The following is a 16,024-nucleotide window of genomic DNA, read 5'->3' on the forward strand; positions in this document are numbered from 1 at the left end:
ATCTTGTAAATTAAACTCTTGAAGCATCTCAGTCTTGTTCCAGGGCTACTTTCTTTGATCTTCCTCCCTTTAGAAGTTAGTAATAAATCAAGTTGATATTGACAGGAAGAGTAAAAACAATCATTATACCTATCATATGTCTTTTATTCATAAAGAAGGAGGAAAGTAGAAGCTGAGGATGATGCTGGAGTTGGGGAAGTTTTTACTTTATTTTTTTAGGAATGCATTCTTCTGAGAGCAGTTAGACTTCCGCAGTCATGCCCCTTTTCAGCTGCTTTAGCCCATTAGTCTCCTTCTTTACCTACGTAAATATTAGAGACTATACATTTTCAGTGTGGAAAATTTTATTTCTTAATGTGATTTGCATCACATTAGGAACCCTGATTTTTTAAATTAGAGCTTATTATGCTTATATATCTTCAAATTTAGCTTTAATGTATAACCGCAGAATATAATAAAATATTTATAGAAAAAAAACTGTTTTTCCCTTATACTTTTTCTAATTTCTGTTACCTTTTTTTATTTTTATTTTTTGATGATTGCTGGTGGATTTATACTATCATCTGGATGTTAATGTTTATCAGAGAGAAGCATTTTAAAAATGAGGATAATTCAGCCAACATTAATTGAACATAGAATCTTGAACAGTATTATTTTTCAATGATATAAGAGTTTAAACTATAATCTTAAATTTTTGAGTTAGGTAGAGGATGATGATGTTATGATTAGAAAATCTAAGCATTAAACTTTTTACTTTCCATATTTATTTCCAAATAGGTATTGACATATCAAGGATTTTATGATGAAAATTTGGAATGGGTTGGTTTAGAAAATATTCAGATTGTGGCTTCTATGTCAGCTGGAGGAAGAGTGGGAAGACATAAGCTTACTACCAGGTTTACTTCGGTTGTTCGTCTTTGTGCTATAGAGTATGTATCTTAATGTTTAAAATTTTTTTTCTTAATTTGGGGAGACATCTTATATATTTGCATTTTATTAAAGATATCCATTAATGATATTTCTTTGAAACGTAGAATGTACAGTTACACTTAAGCTCTAATACTATTTTTTTCCTGCTGTTCCCAAACTATAGGCAATAATTTAGGATAATAAAAACTTTAATCAATACTTCTTATATGTGAGCAGTAAAATAGAACTGTTTTGTATTGTCTGTCCTCTAAAATGTCAATATCAGGAATCTGAATGGTAGATTTTAGATTTAAATGCCATATGGATTTCATAAAACAAAAGTACTATCAAATTTTTTGAAGATAACTAAAAAGAGAACAAAGTAGAGTTAGGTTATGTTTGTGGCTGATAGTAGACATCTGTCCATTGCCATGGTCCATAAACGTTACAGGACTTTTGAATTTTATACGTATGGCATTGTCTTCTCTGTTATATTTTGCCTTATAAAATCTTATTTTCATGTTTTCATGTTAATTGTAACAATCTATAAACATTCTTTTTTTTTTCAGAAATGTTATAGCCGCCAATTGAGATTGATGTATTGAGATTCATTTTAGTTTTGGAGAAAGAGTTTGATTTTATTTGTTGTATTAGTTTTACTTTTATAGTTCTGAGGTGGATTACTGCTCTATGTACAGGTTCTACATAATTCAAAATACTTTTTCTTAAGCAAAATTTTCCTTTTTGCCCTTTCTAAAGATCAGTGGGTTTTCAAACAATTATGTTTTTAAGTAATTTCATTGGAATCTTCTATTAGGACCTTCAATATTTGAAAACAAATAATAGGGATCTAATCTGGTTGAAGTGAGAATAGGCCATCTTGAGCATGGCCTTACCCCCTGGGTAAACCTTGGCGGTATCTAGGTTTCAGAACAGCACAGTTTGAAAACCACTGCTATAACTTAACATTAAAATAATAATTTATAATATTAATTTATTTCAACTTCTTTCTTATATATTTTTATATGCCCTTTTTTAGTTACCCAGAAAGAGAGCAGTTACAGACAATTTATGGAGCATATTTGGAACCAGTTCTACATAAAAATCTGAAGAATCATTCTATTTGGGGTTCTTCATCAAAAATTAATCTCTTAGCAGGATCTATGGTACAAGTGTATGAACAGGTATAAATTAATTTATAGTATATTTAGTTTTCATGTCTATTTGTATCATTCCTAAAGGACTGTCTTTAATCTTGATCTGAGTTGATGCTCAGTCTTTCTTTTTCTGTTTATTAGTCCTTTCTACTAGAGAGTAAGCTCTGCAAAAGCAGATGCTCTTTGTTCTTTATTCACTATTATATTCCTTGGCACAGTTTCAAATAGATACTCAATATCGAGTGACTGAATCTGTGGGTGGATGGTTATTCTTCTCTAAGCTCAAATTCAGTTTATTTAGTATGGAGTTGATCTTCTTTCCAAAATTAGATCTTTCTCCTGACTTCTATCAGTTTCTCTCTTCCAGGCTTCAAACCTGAGAGTAGTCTTTGATGTTTATTTCTTTCCTCTTACCTATGAGGAAGTGTCTAAAGTATCCTTTTGTGGTAAAGTAGGACAATACTTGAAAATAGGCATTAAGAATACCAGAAGATATTGAGTACATTCCCTTTCCTGTGCTAGTCCTAGGAATGCAAAGATGACTGAGTCTCTATTCTTTGGAAGTTCACAGTCTAATGAGGGACCTAGTCATGTAAATAGACTATTAATATGTATGGTATGATAAATATAACAGTATGCGCAAGTTACAGAGAAAACATGGAAGAGGGAGTGAATAACTTTGTTGTGTGTGGTAGTTGTTAAGGGGAGGAGAAATTTGATCTGAATTTTGAAAAATGAATAGAAATTCATGAAGTGGCTGGAGATGAAAGAAGGTCTTCCTAGGTAAAGGGAATAGCATGCGAAAGTTATGAAAGTGTTTATGGAAGATGCTTTCTAAAGTATTGAAGTAGAAGTGGGGAGAGATCATTAGAGAGCATGACATTTTTTACTTTTTTTCTAAATTAATTGAAATATTCCATGATCAAGGCCAGAATAAGAGCAATGGCTCTGTCTATAGAGAGGAAGGTTCTTTACTGGTTATATATTGAGAAATGACACTTTGATATGTTAAAAGTTCAGTGGCTTCTTGAATATATGATAGCTCTGTGGTTCACACCATTAGACAATGGGTTTAACTTAGATCTGTGAGTGCTTTGGAATTGCAACCACCGTTTTAATGAAGCTTAATTTCTTTCTTTAGCAGCACTTTTTATCCTTTTATTTTATTTTTCAACATGGACAACCTTTGACAGTTTGTGAAAGCCTATGAACAACCCCTCTTAGTGTTTTTAACTGCATAAAATATAATATACAAGATAACTAAAAAAATCAATTATCTGAAATACAGTTCCACCTACTAGTAGAAATTGGCATTCCCATGAGACTAAGGTGACTGAAAAATTTATAGCATGATTACATATTTAGGAAAATAGATCATTTACTATATTTGCTTTTTTAGGTGCGGGCCAAATTTACAGTTGATGATTATAGCCACTATTTCTTTACTCCTTGCATCCTTACCCAATGGGTTCTTGGCTTATTCAGATATGATTTAGAAGGAGGTAAGTTTTGCTTTCGTGATTTCAAGTCACTCATCTTTCTTTAGAATGCCACAGTGTGCCTGTATTTATATTTTATAATGTGTTCAAAATAGGTAAATGAGTGTTGTAACTATTTATAGTATTTTAAAAACTGCAAATAAAATACCATTAATATTAAATTGAAATATTAAAATTATAATATTTTATTATGTTTCTCACCTAAACTACTTATGATTATCATGATTAAAACATGATTTGGGTAAAATGAAGTTATTATTTTTTGTAGCCAAAGCATGTTTAATATGCTTTTTGGATTGATATGTTTATTTAACTACTAGAGATAATAGTGTTTAATGTATACTTTACTCAAAAAATTTACCAACTCATTAACAAAATGAATTCAACTTTTTTTCTCTTTTCTTTTATTTATCTGATGCCAAAATTATGGTATGTAGATTCTCATTCCCTATTTCTTTCTAATATTATGTTGAAACTGACCATTTTCAAATTACTTGAATTTTATTACAATTAAAGTTTTGCCTTTTTTAGGATCTTCAAACCACCCACTAGATTATGTATTAGAAATTGTGGCATATGAAGCACGGCGCTTATTTCGTGACAAAATTGTTGGTGCAAAAGAACTTCATTTATTTGACAGCATTTTAATATCGGTGTTTCAAGGAGATTGGGGCTCAGATATATTAGACAATATGGCAGGTAATATAATTATAGAGTTTTGATGAAATCTATGTTATGAGAACTTTAAATTACTTCTTGTACTAGTAGCATGATTTCATATGTCTAAACAAATAAAAACTTTGGATAATTTTAATGTTATTTTTACCATAAGGGGCTGCTTTTTTTCTTTTTTTTTTTGGCTAGATTTCAATAATTATGTTAAAAATAAAATATGATGACAATAATTGTTCTCTTGGACAAAAAGTGGTTTGGGCCAAACTGTTTTATTTTTGCAATTCAACATTGTATTTATTGAAGGATTTTTACTAATAAAGTTTTTGAAATAGTTATATATTTATAAACTTAAAGATTATTGTGAAAGTCCATATTTGATTATAATGAACTTTTTCTTGAGAATTATGGCCATTCTCATTTCTGTCACTGCTCATAATGTCATTAGCACAAAACTTCTTACATATTCTTATCATCTTTACCCACTGTTATGATAAGCAAAGCATGACACCATTTAGTCAAGGCAGCTATGGTGCATTTGCAATTATTACTGCTTAATAACAAATTTGCATTTTGAAAACTGCTGTGGATGTAATGCAAGTGATGAGAATCAATGTAGTGAAAGGGCCTTTGATAAAAGAGAACAATATTATGGAAATATTTCCTAATAAAACTGCTTTGAAACTATAAGATGAGTTTCTCTTCTATTAGAGGGTAAAGCTAGACTTCAAAAATATTTCACATAATGCAGTCTATATATTGTATATTTCTAGGTTTCATATTGTTCCCAGGGTCATAAGCCAAAGGGAGTCTGAAAAGATGAAAGAATGTTGAGATTGATAGAAGTAATTTTCTAGGTGGTGCTTGAGTTTTGGAATAAGGAAATGAATTCAAGAAACCTAAGGTGGGATGAAATGCTGAGAGAAGCTTGATAATAGTACAGAGTTGGCTAGATTCTGAGGGAGGGCTTATGTCATTGTGGCCTGTACTTCCATGGCTTAGTGTGAAAAGACTTTGGTTCTTAAATGGTGCCATCTTTCTCATTCTGAAAATTGAGTTAATAGTGTCTCTTCTAGCAAAGAAAGTGGCATATCTTTTGGGAATTAGATAGTATCAGTATCTTATCAGGTAGGTACCTGAATTCTCTAGAGTTTAGTATCTTTCAGAGTCTTCTATGTAGGACTGAATGAATAATATATGCTTTTTTTCCCCCTCAATATTTTACTTTTCAATAAAGGATTGGACTTTTTAAAAAATACAGACTCGATATATGTTAGATGTAGGCAAATAGGATTTTCATATGGTGGAATATTAATTTATTTAAAACATTAATCTTGGAGACTTAAATATTCTTGTACTCAAGAAATGGCAGATACAGATATGAAAGTCCTGGCTTGCAAAGATAGCTATTGCTAGTGTAGTTAGATGGCTTGAAGATTTGTGCTAGCAGATGGTTAAACTGGTAATTACAATAGAGCATGAAGTATTTTACAGTTAATATAACATTTCTGGATATTTTTGGGATAAATGCTAGATATGAGGTGTTTAGAAGGGGTAGAGACTAATTCATTTTTGAGAAAGTTACTTTGAAACTTTTTAAAATAAATTTATTTTGAGGTAATTATAGATTCACATACAGTTGTTAAAAATTAATACAGAGAGTACAGCATAGGGAATATAGTCATTAATTGTAATAACTATGTATAGTCCCAGGTGGTTACAAGACTAATTGGGGGGATCACTTTGTAAATTATATAAATGTCTAACCGCTATGCTGTACACCTGAAAGTAATATAAAATAGTATTGAATGTCAACTGTAAAAAAATAAAAATTAAAAAAATCACACCGAAAAACCCCAAAAGAATTAATACAGGGAGAGCACATGTACCTTTTACTCAGTTTGACACACTTAAGATACAGAACATCTCCACAAGGGTCTTTCATGTTGCCCTTTTGTAGCCACATTCACTCTCCTTTCATCCCCTGGAAACCAGTCTCTTCTGTATTAATTCTGCCATTTCAAGACTCTTGTTTTCATTCAGAATAATCACATGTTTTAGTAGTTTGTTCTTTTTTATTCCTTAGTAGTTATTTGGAGGAACTACCATTTTTTTAACCATTTACTTGTTGAAGGACATCTAGGGCGTTTTCCGTTTTGTGGTTATTAGAAAGACAGATGTGGTAAACATTCATGTACTGGTTTTTGTGTGAACATGTTTATTTCTCTAGGATAAATGCTCAGTAGTGCAGTTTCGGGTTATATGGTGCTTGTATGACTTTTTTTTTTTTTTTAATTACCATGCTGTTTTCTACTGGCTATGTCATTTTATATTTCTACCAGTGATACATGAGTGATAGAATTGCTCTACATGCTTGCCAGCATTTGGTGTTGTCACCATTTTTTTTTTTATTTTAGCCTTTCTGACAAGTATGTATTGGTGTCATTGTGGTTTTAATATGCATTTTGTTGACAGCTATGTAGTTGAACATCTCTTCATGGGCTCATTTGCCATCTGTACATCCTCTTCAGTGAAATGTCTCTTAATGTTTTTTTTACCCATTTTCTAAGTGGGTGGTTTATTTATTTTTTTACTGTTGAGTCTTGAGAGTTATGTATATATTCTAGATACTAGTCCTTTGTCAAATATGTGCTTGCAAATATTTTCTCCCACTCTATAGCTTGTCTTTTCATTCTCTTAATAGGGTCTTTTGCAGATAAAAAAAGGTTTTAATTTTATGAAGTCCAACTTATTAATTTTTATTTTTAAGGATCTTATGGTTTCAAATTTAAGAACTCTGTCTAGTTGTAGATTCTGAAGATTTTTTTTCTACATTTTTTCCTAAAAGTTTCATAGTTTTATATTTTAAGTTTATGATCCAATTTGAGTTAATTTCTGTATAAAGAGTGAGATTTAGGTCAAGGTTAATTTCTTTGCCTATGGATGTCTACTTGTTTCAACACCATTTGTTGAAGAGGACACCTTCTGCCTTGAATTACTTTTGCACCTTTGTCAAAAATTAGTTTCGTTGGACTATTTCTGAGTTCTCTGTTCTGTTCCACTGATGTATGTGTCTGTCTTTCTGCCAATATCACCCTGTCTTGATTACTGTAGCTACATAATAAAACTTGAGATTGGGTAGACTGATTCCTCCTGCTGTATTTTTTTTTCAAAATAGCTTTAGCTATTTCAGTTTCTTTGCTTTTCCATATAAATTTTAAAATCTTGTTTATATGTATAAGCAATATTGCTAAGATTTTCTTAGGAATTGCATTAACTCTGTATATTGGTTTAGGGATAATTGGCATCTTTATTATGTTGGGTCTTCCAATCCATGTACATAATATATTTATTTGTTAAGTAGTCTTTGTTTTTTGTTCATCAGTTTTGTGTTGTTTTTAGCATAGAAGTCTTGCGCATATTTCATTAGATTAACCCGTAAGATTTTAATGTTTTTGAGCAATTGTAGAGACTCAAACTGTGTCTTAAAGGGTAAATATATTAAGTGAATAAGAGGTGATGGGCATTCCAGACAAAGGAAAAAGAATATATAAAGAACCAAAGCTTGTGAAAACTGGAGTATGTAGTGAGATGGAGAGGGAAATAGGTCATTCAGTCAGTAGAGCCAGACTGCAAAGGGCCTTGATTAGAACTATGGTGTTTGGTTGTTTATCAGTGAGAAGCTATATGTAATATTGGAGCGGTGTGAAACAATCAGGTTTTATTTTTGTGTATGTTACTCTAGTAGCAATGAGGACATGGTTGAGGGGGCAGAGAGTTGTAGCAGGGATACAAGTTAGGAAGCTATTGCGATAGTCCAGGTGAGAAATGATGAGCTGTATAGATAATGAGTTCAGTTTTATACATGTATTTGAATGTTTGCAGCTTTTTGATTGTCCTTTGGGAATCTACATAAAGTTTATCAGCTCTATGAAAGTAGGAATTATGTTTCTTCACTATTTATATCTAAAAGAAAGTACAATATTTAAATGAAGGCATATGATAAATAAGTGTTTGATGACTACATGCATGAATTATGTCTATTAAACAATTGGAAATATGGAACTAAACTAGAGCTTGGGAGACTTGGCCTAGGGATAAGTAATGAATGATTTTTTTGGTATATAAATAGTTAATAATTTAATACACAGAATAAGATTAAATAATTCAAAAGGAATATTTAGAATTAAGGAATAACAGTCTAAATTTGATCCCAGAAAAATAAACATATAAGAGATAAGCAGAAAATTGAAAAGAAGGAGTGGTTGTGGGTGATGAATATACAGTTGTATAGATCCAAGGAAAAAAACTTCAATAAGGAGATACACACAGTCATGTTGGGGTAATGACTACAAAAAAGATTTGGATTTGGCGATTAGGACAGTATTGTTGATCCCAAAGAAGAGTTTTAGTATAGTGGTTTCCAAAGATAGAAGATAATATAAGAAAGATAATAAAAAGATAATGTAAAGTATGATGGTGAAGGAAAAGAAAGGAACGTTAGTAGCTTGGTCTAGGGAAGGTACGGTTGTTGTTGAGCTGGGCATGTGACAAAGATACTTGATTGAACAGTCTCCCAGAGGAATTGGGAGGGGAAAAATTCAGTAGAATGGTTATAGATAAATTTCAGGGAGATTTGTGGGATTTTTGTTTTCTAATTAAATTTTGGTTAATTTTTCTTTCATTTTAGAATTTAAGGCTCTTGATGGTATTAATAAATCTTTGCTTTTTTTTCTCAAGGAGAGTTTTGAAATTACTTTGTCAATTTTATATGTTATTTTTAATCTATAAATTTTATATGGTGAATCTAGATAAAAGGAAGGAAAATGAGACAGAGTAGAAGGGGGATAAGTAGGGGAAAGTTAGAAGGAAACCACTTTGAAAGAAAAGTGGGATGCAAAGATAAAATAGGGATTCCATCAATTTTCAGGTAGAATTTGATATAGCAATTTAAATCTTTGTATCTTAACTGACCTTATTAATCTTTAAAGTAATTTATCTTTGCCTTTCTGGGGATGATTTTATACGGACTAACAAAAATAATTTAGTGAGCGGTGTTTTTACTGATGTTTCCACTGCAAGTAACACATAAAACAAAATATCTTTTACTTCTACAGACAGTTTCTATGTTACATGGGGAGCCCGACATGATTCAGCAACAAGGACAGCCCCAGGACAACCGTTGCCTCCACATGGAAAACCACTTGGAAAACAAAATTCTGCAGATCTCAAGGATGTTATTAAAAAGGTATAATATGAGTCATAAATTTGAATTGGGGTTAGGTTATGATTATAATCAATTTTAAAAATACTTATTGCAAGCTTTTTGAAGACATGGAGTAAAAGAATATGGACTAGACAAAGCTGCATCTTATTTTTTGGAATTTAGTTCATTGTGTGAGATCTAACTACATGTACATGTACTTACATAGATACATGTACAATTGCTAAGATATATGTTGCGAGAAAGTATCTGTTTTTGGGACTATCAGTGAGACCTAATATTAATTGGGAAATCATCCTAGAGCAGTACCTAAAAAAAGTAAGCATCAGAATCTCTTCCAGAACCAGAAACTATGCTGATTCCTAGATCCCATTCCAGGGAAACCTGATTCAATAAGTGGGGCCCAAAGAATCTGAATTTCTAACTGGCTCCCAGATGATGTTGTTGCTGCTAGTTCAATGAAACTTTGATAGCACTGTCTTAGAGCGATTTTATTTTTTTAAGTTTAATCATAATAAAGAAGAGACAGTATTATATACGATTGCTTTAGAAATTAATATTTATATTGGAAGTTAATGTGGATTTTATATCAAGAAAAATTTTTCATGCTCTAGTAAATTGTTTGATTTACCTGGAATGGATATTGCAGTTTGGGAATGCTGAAAGTTGTTACGTATGTGAAGTCTAGTTGTCTTCTCCCTCTTCCATCTCTCTATCACATAGTTTCTGGCATGGTGTACTACCTGTGTGTGGGCTTTTCATTCATTCCCAAGCAGTGCATAAGAACCTGAGTTAACAAAATATTTTTTAGGCACTAGTTTTCTAGAGTTTTGGCATTGTTTATGTTCTGTGCATATTGGCTTGATTTGTAACAAAGGGTAAAATTTGAGCTTTTGACGTTTTTATAATTAGCCCACTATCTCACACTGCTTTTTACTAGTTGTAGTAATGGTGTCTAAAAATAACTGGTTATTGTGGACCCTTGAACTTCTTTGACTTTGTATAAGTTTTTCCTTAAAAAGTGTCATAAAGCTTGATTACTCGATAAGTAAAATGTAGAGTGTGAGATGACGTAGTCACTTAACCACTTTTCTACAGTATATCAAAGTTATTATCTTAATCTAGATAATTAACATTTTTATTGTGTAATTGGGGCTTATAGTAATTAAAAATATTCTTTGTGATTTTTTAAAAGGGTCTTATTCATTATGGACGCGATAACCAGAATTTAGATATCTTACTTTTCCAAGAAGTCCTGGAGTATGTGTCCAGGATAGATAGAGTGCTGAGTTTTCCCGGAGGTTCCCTTCTATTAGCAGGACGCAGTGGCGTAGGTCGTCGGACCATCACTTCTTTAGTCACTCATATGCATGGAGCAGTGCTGTTTTCTCCAAAAATTTCTAGAGGATATGAGCTGAAGCAGTTCAAAAATGATCTCAAACATGTGAGTTACAATCTTCTGCTTTCTTTTGGTTTTATTATTTTAAAAGCCTTTAAAGACCTTGAAGTCTGATATACAACATATTCTTATTTTAATTTTGATGATTACTTTCCCCATGATTATTAGAAAATCATTTTTTTTTATGTACAGATAGGAAAAAGATTGCTATTATGATTTCTAATACTCCGGTATTCCGGAATGGAATATTAGATGGACATGAAAGAAATAAAGGAAAGAATTATCTTATATAGGACATATGTAGGTATATAAAAAAATGATCTAGCTTTTTTTTAACTGCCCTAATTGTAAAATAATTAAAATTTACCACAAATAGTATTTGTTCATAGACTGGATTAGCTTTCTAAACTACAGAGTGAACATTTGATTTTTAATTTTGATTACTCCAATAGAAATAAATAAGTAGCATGACTTAGTTTACATATAGAATGAAAGTTTTTTAACTGTGCCAGAAGTATTTACTAGGTACCAAAATATATTTTCTTATTGTGCAGGTGCTGCATCTTGCAGGTATTGAAGCACAACAGGTAGTTTTACTTCTTGAGGATTACCAGTTTGTACATCCCACATTTTTGGAGATGATCAATAGCCTTTTGTCATCAGGCAAGTGAATGGTTTCTTTTCAAAGAAAATAAAAGTACTAGTGTAAAAATTATTTACAATAAATTACCTTGTGTAAAATGATGTTTTAGAGAACTTATGGCATAGCTTTTTCTAAGGTGACATGGGCTTAAACATGCTCAGATTAGAATTAATAAATTTTATTTTAATAAACCAAAAAATTGAAGAATTCTATAAAAATCATTATAATGTTGAATATTGATGACTATACTGAAACATTGGTTATCTTACTCACTTTTGGTGGGACTGTTATTTGTTATAAATCTTTGGGAAGGTTATCAACCAGAACTTATTTTAAAAAGGTATCATGTCCTTTAATATAGCAATTTATTATCTGTAGAAATTTTACCTACAGAAGTAAAAGAACCAGTATGTAAGAAAACATGTAATATAACTTGCAATAAACGTTTTGATTGAACCTCACTGTTTATCACTAGTGGAACAGTAGAATAATTATGCTTTGGCATTAATATGGACATATGAATTGCAGATATATTCCAGATACAGGAGATCTTATATATCTCAAATCATGATGTACTTCTGTTGTCTCTGGAGCCACTTGACTTTTTGTTGGTTTCCTGAGGCTACCTGCCATTTCTCATATTTCTTTCTTTTCTAAAGAATTTATGACATTTATTAGAATCTCTTTATAATGAATAATAACTCTTAGTAGAATTGGTATGTGATAGCTTAATTGTAAACTTGTGCCAAGAGTATTTTGTTATTTAAGTACAAAATAAACCTTGTTAAAAGCTGGTTTCAACTGTATGGGTTGTTCTATTATGTTTTTTGACCCAGTTTTTAATAAATACTTGTTTTGTATTATGCTATGTAGGCTTTGGATGAAATTGTCTTTTCTTCAGAATTTAACAGCTTTGGTTGAAGAAAACATTTAATTTATAATATGAGATATCTATACTTTAGTGCCCAAATGAGAAGTATAAACCAGGGATCTAGTTAGACAAGTAGTAGGTCAATTTCTGTTAAAGAGCTGAGGAATAATGGCATAGTGAAAGCAGTAAGTCTTGAGCAAGCTTGAAGTGTTTGTGGCCTTTTTATAGAATAACCTCTTTTGATTTATAAGGTGCGTATTCTTATTCTTGCATGTTTCTTAATTTGTCACTAGATGGAGACCTTGTTCATTTGGCTGAGATAAACTAATAGACCAACTATACAGTTTTGTTTTTTTTGTTTTGTTTTTGTTTTGTTTTGTGAAAGCAAACATCCAAATAAGCATTAACCCAGTAATTATTGTTTTTATATTAAGGTAAATTGGTCTTTATGATCAAGACATAACTGAAAACAATTATAAGTAAAGTTAAATTTGTTAAAGTTAAATTTTGCCAAAATTTTTGGCAAAAAATATATATGAAAAATACTTCTGGAGAAAGTGCTCAATAGACCTTTGTCTTTTTTTTTTTTTTCTATTTCAAATTCTTATTTCCTGTAATGTATAATATATAAGTAGAGCCATCTTTTTTTGTTAAACTTAAGGAATCAAAAGTATTTTGGTATGGCTGCAATTTAGAGAAAGATATAAAGCAAGATGTGCATGTGTTTGAATATGTACAAGCTTGGGGAATGGTGAGTGGTCGGATACTTCTGAGTTGAGCCTAAAGAAGAGTAGGAATCAAACTATGATTAGCCCTACATGAATACAGTGCTTTAGATGTATAGCAAAATAATTTTCACTTAATCTTATAATTTTTTGTGAACTATAAATATATTGGATTAACTAGTATTTATTAAGCACCTGTTATGTGCTAGACTTAGCTCTAAGTGCTGGATTTATAGTGGTGAACAAGAGAGATATGGTTCAGGCCTTCTATCAAATGCTTGTAGTCTTAATCAACTTTAATTTGCCTTTCATCATTCTCATGCATGTTAGCAGTCCATGGATCAGTTCTCCTGATATCTAGTATAAGTTCATTTATTCATTCATTCATTTATCTAACAAATATTTATGTTTCAGTTACTTTGTTAAGAATGCGTTACGGTTAATATTAAACGTGATCAAATATTTGTCCTCTGGGAATTCAGAATCTAATTGGGCAGGCATTAGAGTATTAAATGGTGTGATAAATGCTAACCTGATATGTCTGGATGTTATGTAAAAGGGAAAAGAGTCCTTTACCTAGCATATGGGTAGTCAGGAAAGGCTCATGGGCATAGCAGTTGGCAAAGTAGCATCTTGAAGGATAAACAATAATTTGGCGGGAAGATAACTTGCAGTAAACATTTTGAGGAAGACTGCGAGTATATATTTCAAGAAGGGGGAGTATTTCATTATATTTATGGCACATAAAGAAGTTCATTGAGAGGTTTTGTGGTAGAGGGGTGAAGAAGAACCTGGTAAGACAGATAGATAGATAGATAGATGATGAACTGTCTTGAATGGCTTGCTTAGGAGTTTGAATTTTATCAAATGAAGCAACAAATGTAGATTTGTGAATAATATACAGGTGATAGGGTTTATGTATTTTTGGAAATCAAGACTGAATAAGGCCAGATTGTTTAATACAAAAAGAAAAAAGCATTGATTATGTAAAATATATTTTGAATTAGTGTAATACAGCTAAAATTCAAAAGATATGTAATGTTCTTCTGTAGGTGAAGTTCCTGGACTCTATACTCTTGAAGAATTAGAGCCCTTGCTGTTGCCTCTTAAAGATCAGGCTTCACAAGATGGTTTTTTTGGACCAGTCTTCAATTACTTCACATATAGTGAGTGACATATAATTCATTAATCAGTTCAAACTCTGGTTCATGTGAAATAAATATCATTTAATTTGACTTATTTTCTATAGATTGCAAAGGTATCTTAAATCTTGAGTCCAGTTGGTAATTTATATATTTTTTATTTTTTGTGGAGCTGTTAGAAAATAACATATAAGCAGTCTAAAGGCTAACCTGTAGTAAAAACATGTTGGCAAAAGGGAAGAGTAAAAGTGTGGTAATGTACTTTGGAATTTACTTTGCTACCTTTGTTTTCACATGGTAAAGTTAGTGTTGATACCTCCTATCTTAGAGAATTAATGAACTATTTAGATTATTTCAGATTCTATCGATTTTTAAATAACTAAATAACTTGTTATTATTATAGAAACAGATTTGTGTGTACTGTAGATATCTAAAATTGAATAAATAAGAAATAAAGCAATAATAACACCTTCCAGACATTACTACTACACTTCTTTTTTTTTTCCTAAAAGAACATTTAGCATTGATGAAATAGAGAAAGTTGTTTCCCTATTTCCCTATTCCAATTTTGCTTGTGAATTCTGAAACAAAAATTCTTGAAAGAAAAATTATAAAATAGAATCCAGTATCACATTTGAAAAATAACATACAAAACAGCCATGTAGTATAATACTTACCTTCTTCATGAATATCCTTCTCTATCTTTTTTGTTAGCATGCATACACGTACACACACATATTTTTTAAGCAAAATAAAAATCATACTGTAATACTGTTTCATAGCTTGTTCTTTTTAATAAATAGCTCCTACCATTCCATTTCAGAAAATTTTAATCTCATAAAATGAGACCATATGTAGGTGTTTCCAATTATTATTGTTGTAATATTTCATGATTATAATTTTCTTATATATTTTTTAGGAATTCAACAAAACTTGCATATTGTCTTGATAATGGATTCTGCAAATTTAAACTTCATAATTAACTGTGAGAGTAATCCAGCATTGAATAAGAAATGCCAGGTGTTGTGGATGGAGGGTTGGTCAGATAGCAGCATGAAGAAAGTAAGTTTAACATTTAAATATGGAAATAAAAAAAATTATCATGTTTTCTTTTTGAAGTTACTGATTTTCACAACTTTCCATTGGTGTTTTTATGTAATATTGTCTTAATTGTGGCACGACATTTCTCATATGTTTGAAAATAACTTTATTTTCTTTATACTCTTGTATGATAATTTAGTCATGTCTAGAATTTTAGGTTGAAAATTATGTTCTTAATAAGGACTACAGATACTAGCATACTTCAAAAATTTTAAGTGTTTCACTAACTAGCTACCATAGGCTAGCTTATAATAAGAACACAGTAATAATTTTACCACAAACTAATTAACATAATGGATAGAGTATTTTAAAGAAAGTGAGGTTCAAAGAAACGAATTTCCATTAATTTAAAAGTATACATTTAAAGTATTCTCATAGAGGCTTAAGTGTTTTGTCACAAATCAGTGAAGGTGTTCTAGACAAAAACATTCTCTGTCTCAAGAACCTTGCCACTTCCAAACTCTCCATAGTTAAAGAATCTTTTGGCTTAAATTTTATTTAGTCTGAAAAATACAGGAAATAATTTTTTGACCTAATTACCTGGATTAATTGTGCTTCCTCTTGCTATTAATGTTAACTGTTTTAAGTAAAAGAAGTTGAAACTTTTTGGCTTAATTTTAAAATTTCTTAGTTCTACTACTTTAATTTTCTTCAGGAAACTTTAGAGGGGTTTTTTTTTTTT

At 30.8% G+C, this 16,024-nt stretch overlaps 1 protein-coding gene across 1 annotated transcript in view; it reads left to right on the top strand.

The window, feature by feature from the left end:
* Positions 1 to 16,024, top strand: part of DYNC2H1 (dynein cytoplasmic 2 heavy chain 1) — a 255,285-nt gene that overhangs the window by 63,070 nt on the left and 176,191 nt on the right. Inside the window, exons 44-52 of the mRNA XM_039858749.1 lie at positions 778 to 929; positions 1,949 to 2,093; positions 3,466 to 3,568; positions 4,097 to 4,264; positions 9,355 to 9,485; positions 10,657 to 10,905; positions 11,415 to 11,523; positions 14,152 to 14,265; positions 15,161 to 15,303. Coding sequence (XP_039714683.1) covers positions 778 to 929; positions 1,949 to 2,093; positions 3,466 to 3,568; positions 4,097 to 4,264; positions 9,355 to 9,485; positions 10,657 to 10,905; positions 11,415 to 11,523; positions 14,152 to 14,265; positions 15,161 to 15,303 — 1,314 coding nt within the window. The remainder of the gene's footprint in view (positions 1 to 777; positions 930 to 1,948; positions 2,094 to 3,465; positions 3,569 to 4,096; positions 4,265 to 9,354; positions 9,486 to 10,656; positions 10,906 to 11,414; positions 11,524 to 14,151; positions 14,266 to 15,160; positions 15,304 to 16,024) is intronic.

This window comes from Pteropus medius, unplaced genomic scaffold (genome assembly GCF_902729225.1).
Source record: "Pteropus medius unplaced genomic scaffold, Ma_sr-lr_union100, whole genome shotgun sequence".
NCBI classification, from domain to species: Eukaryota; Metazoa; Chordata; class Mammalia; order Chiroptera; family Pteropodidae; genus Pteropus; species Pteropus medius.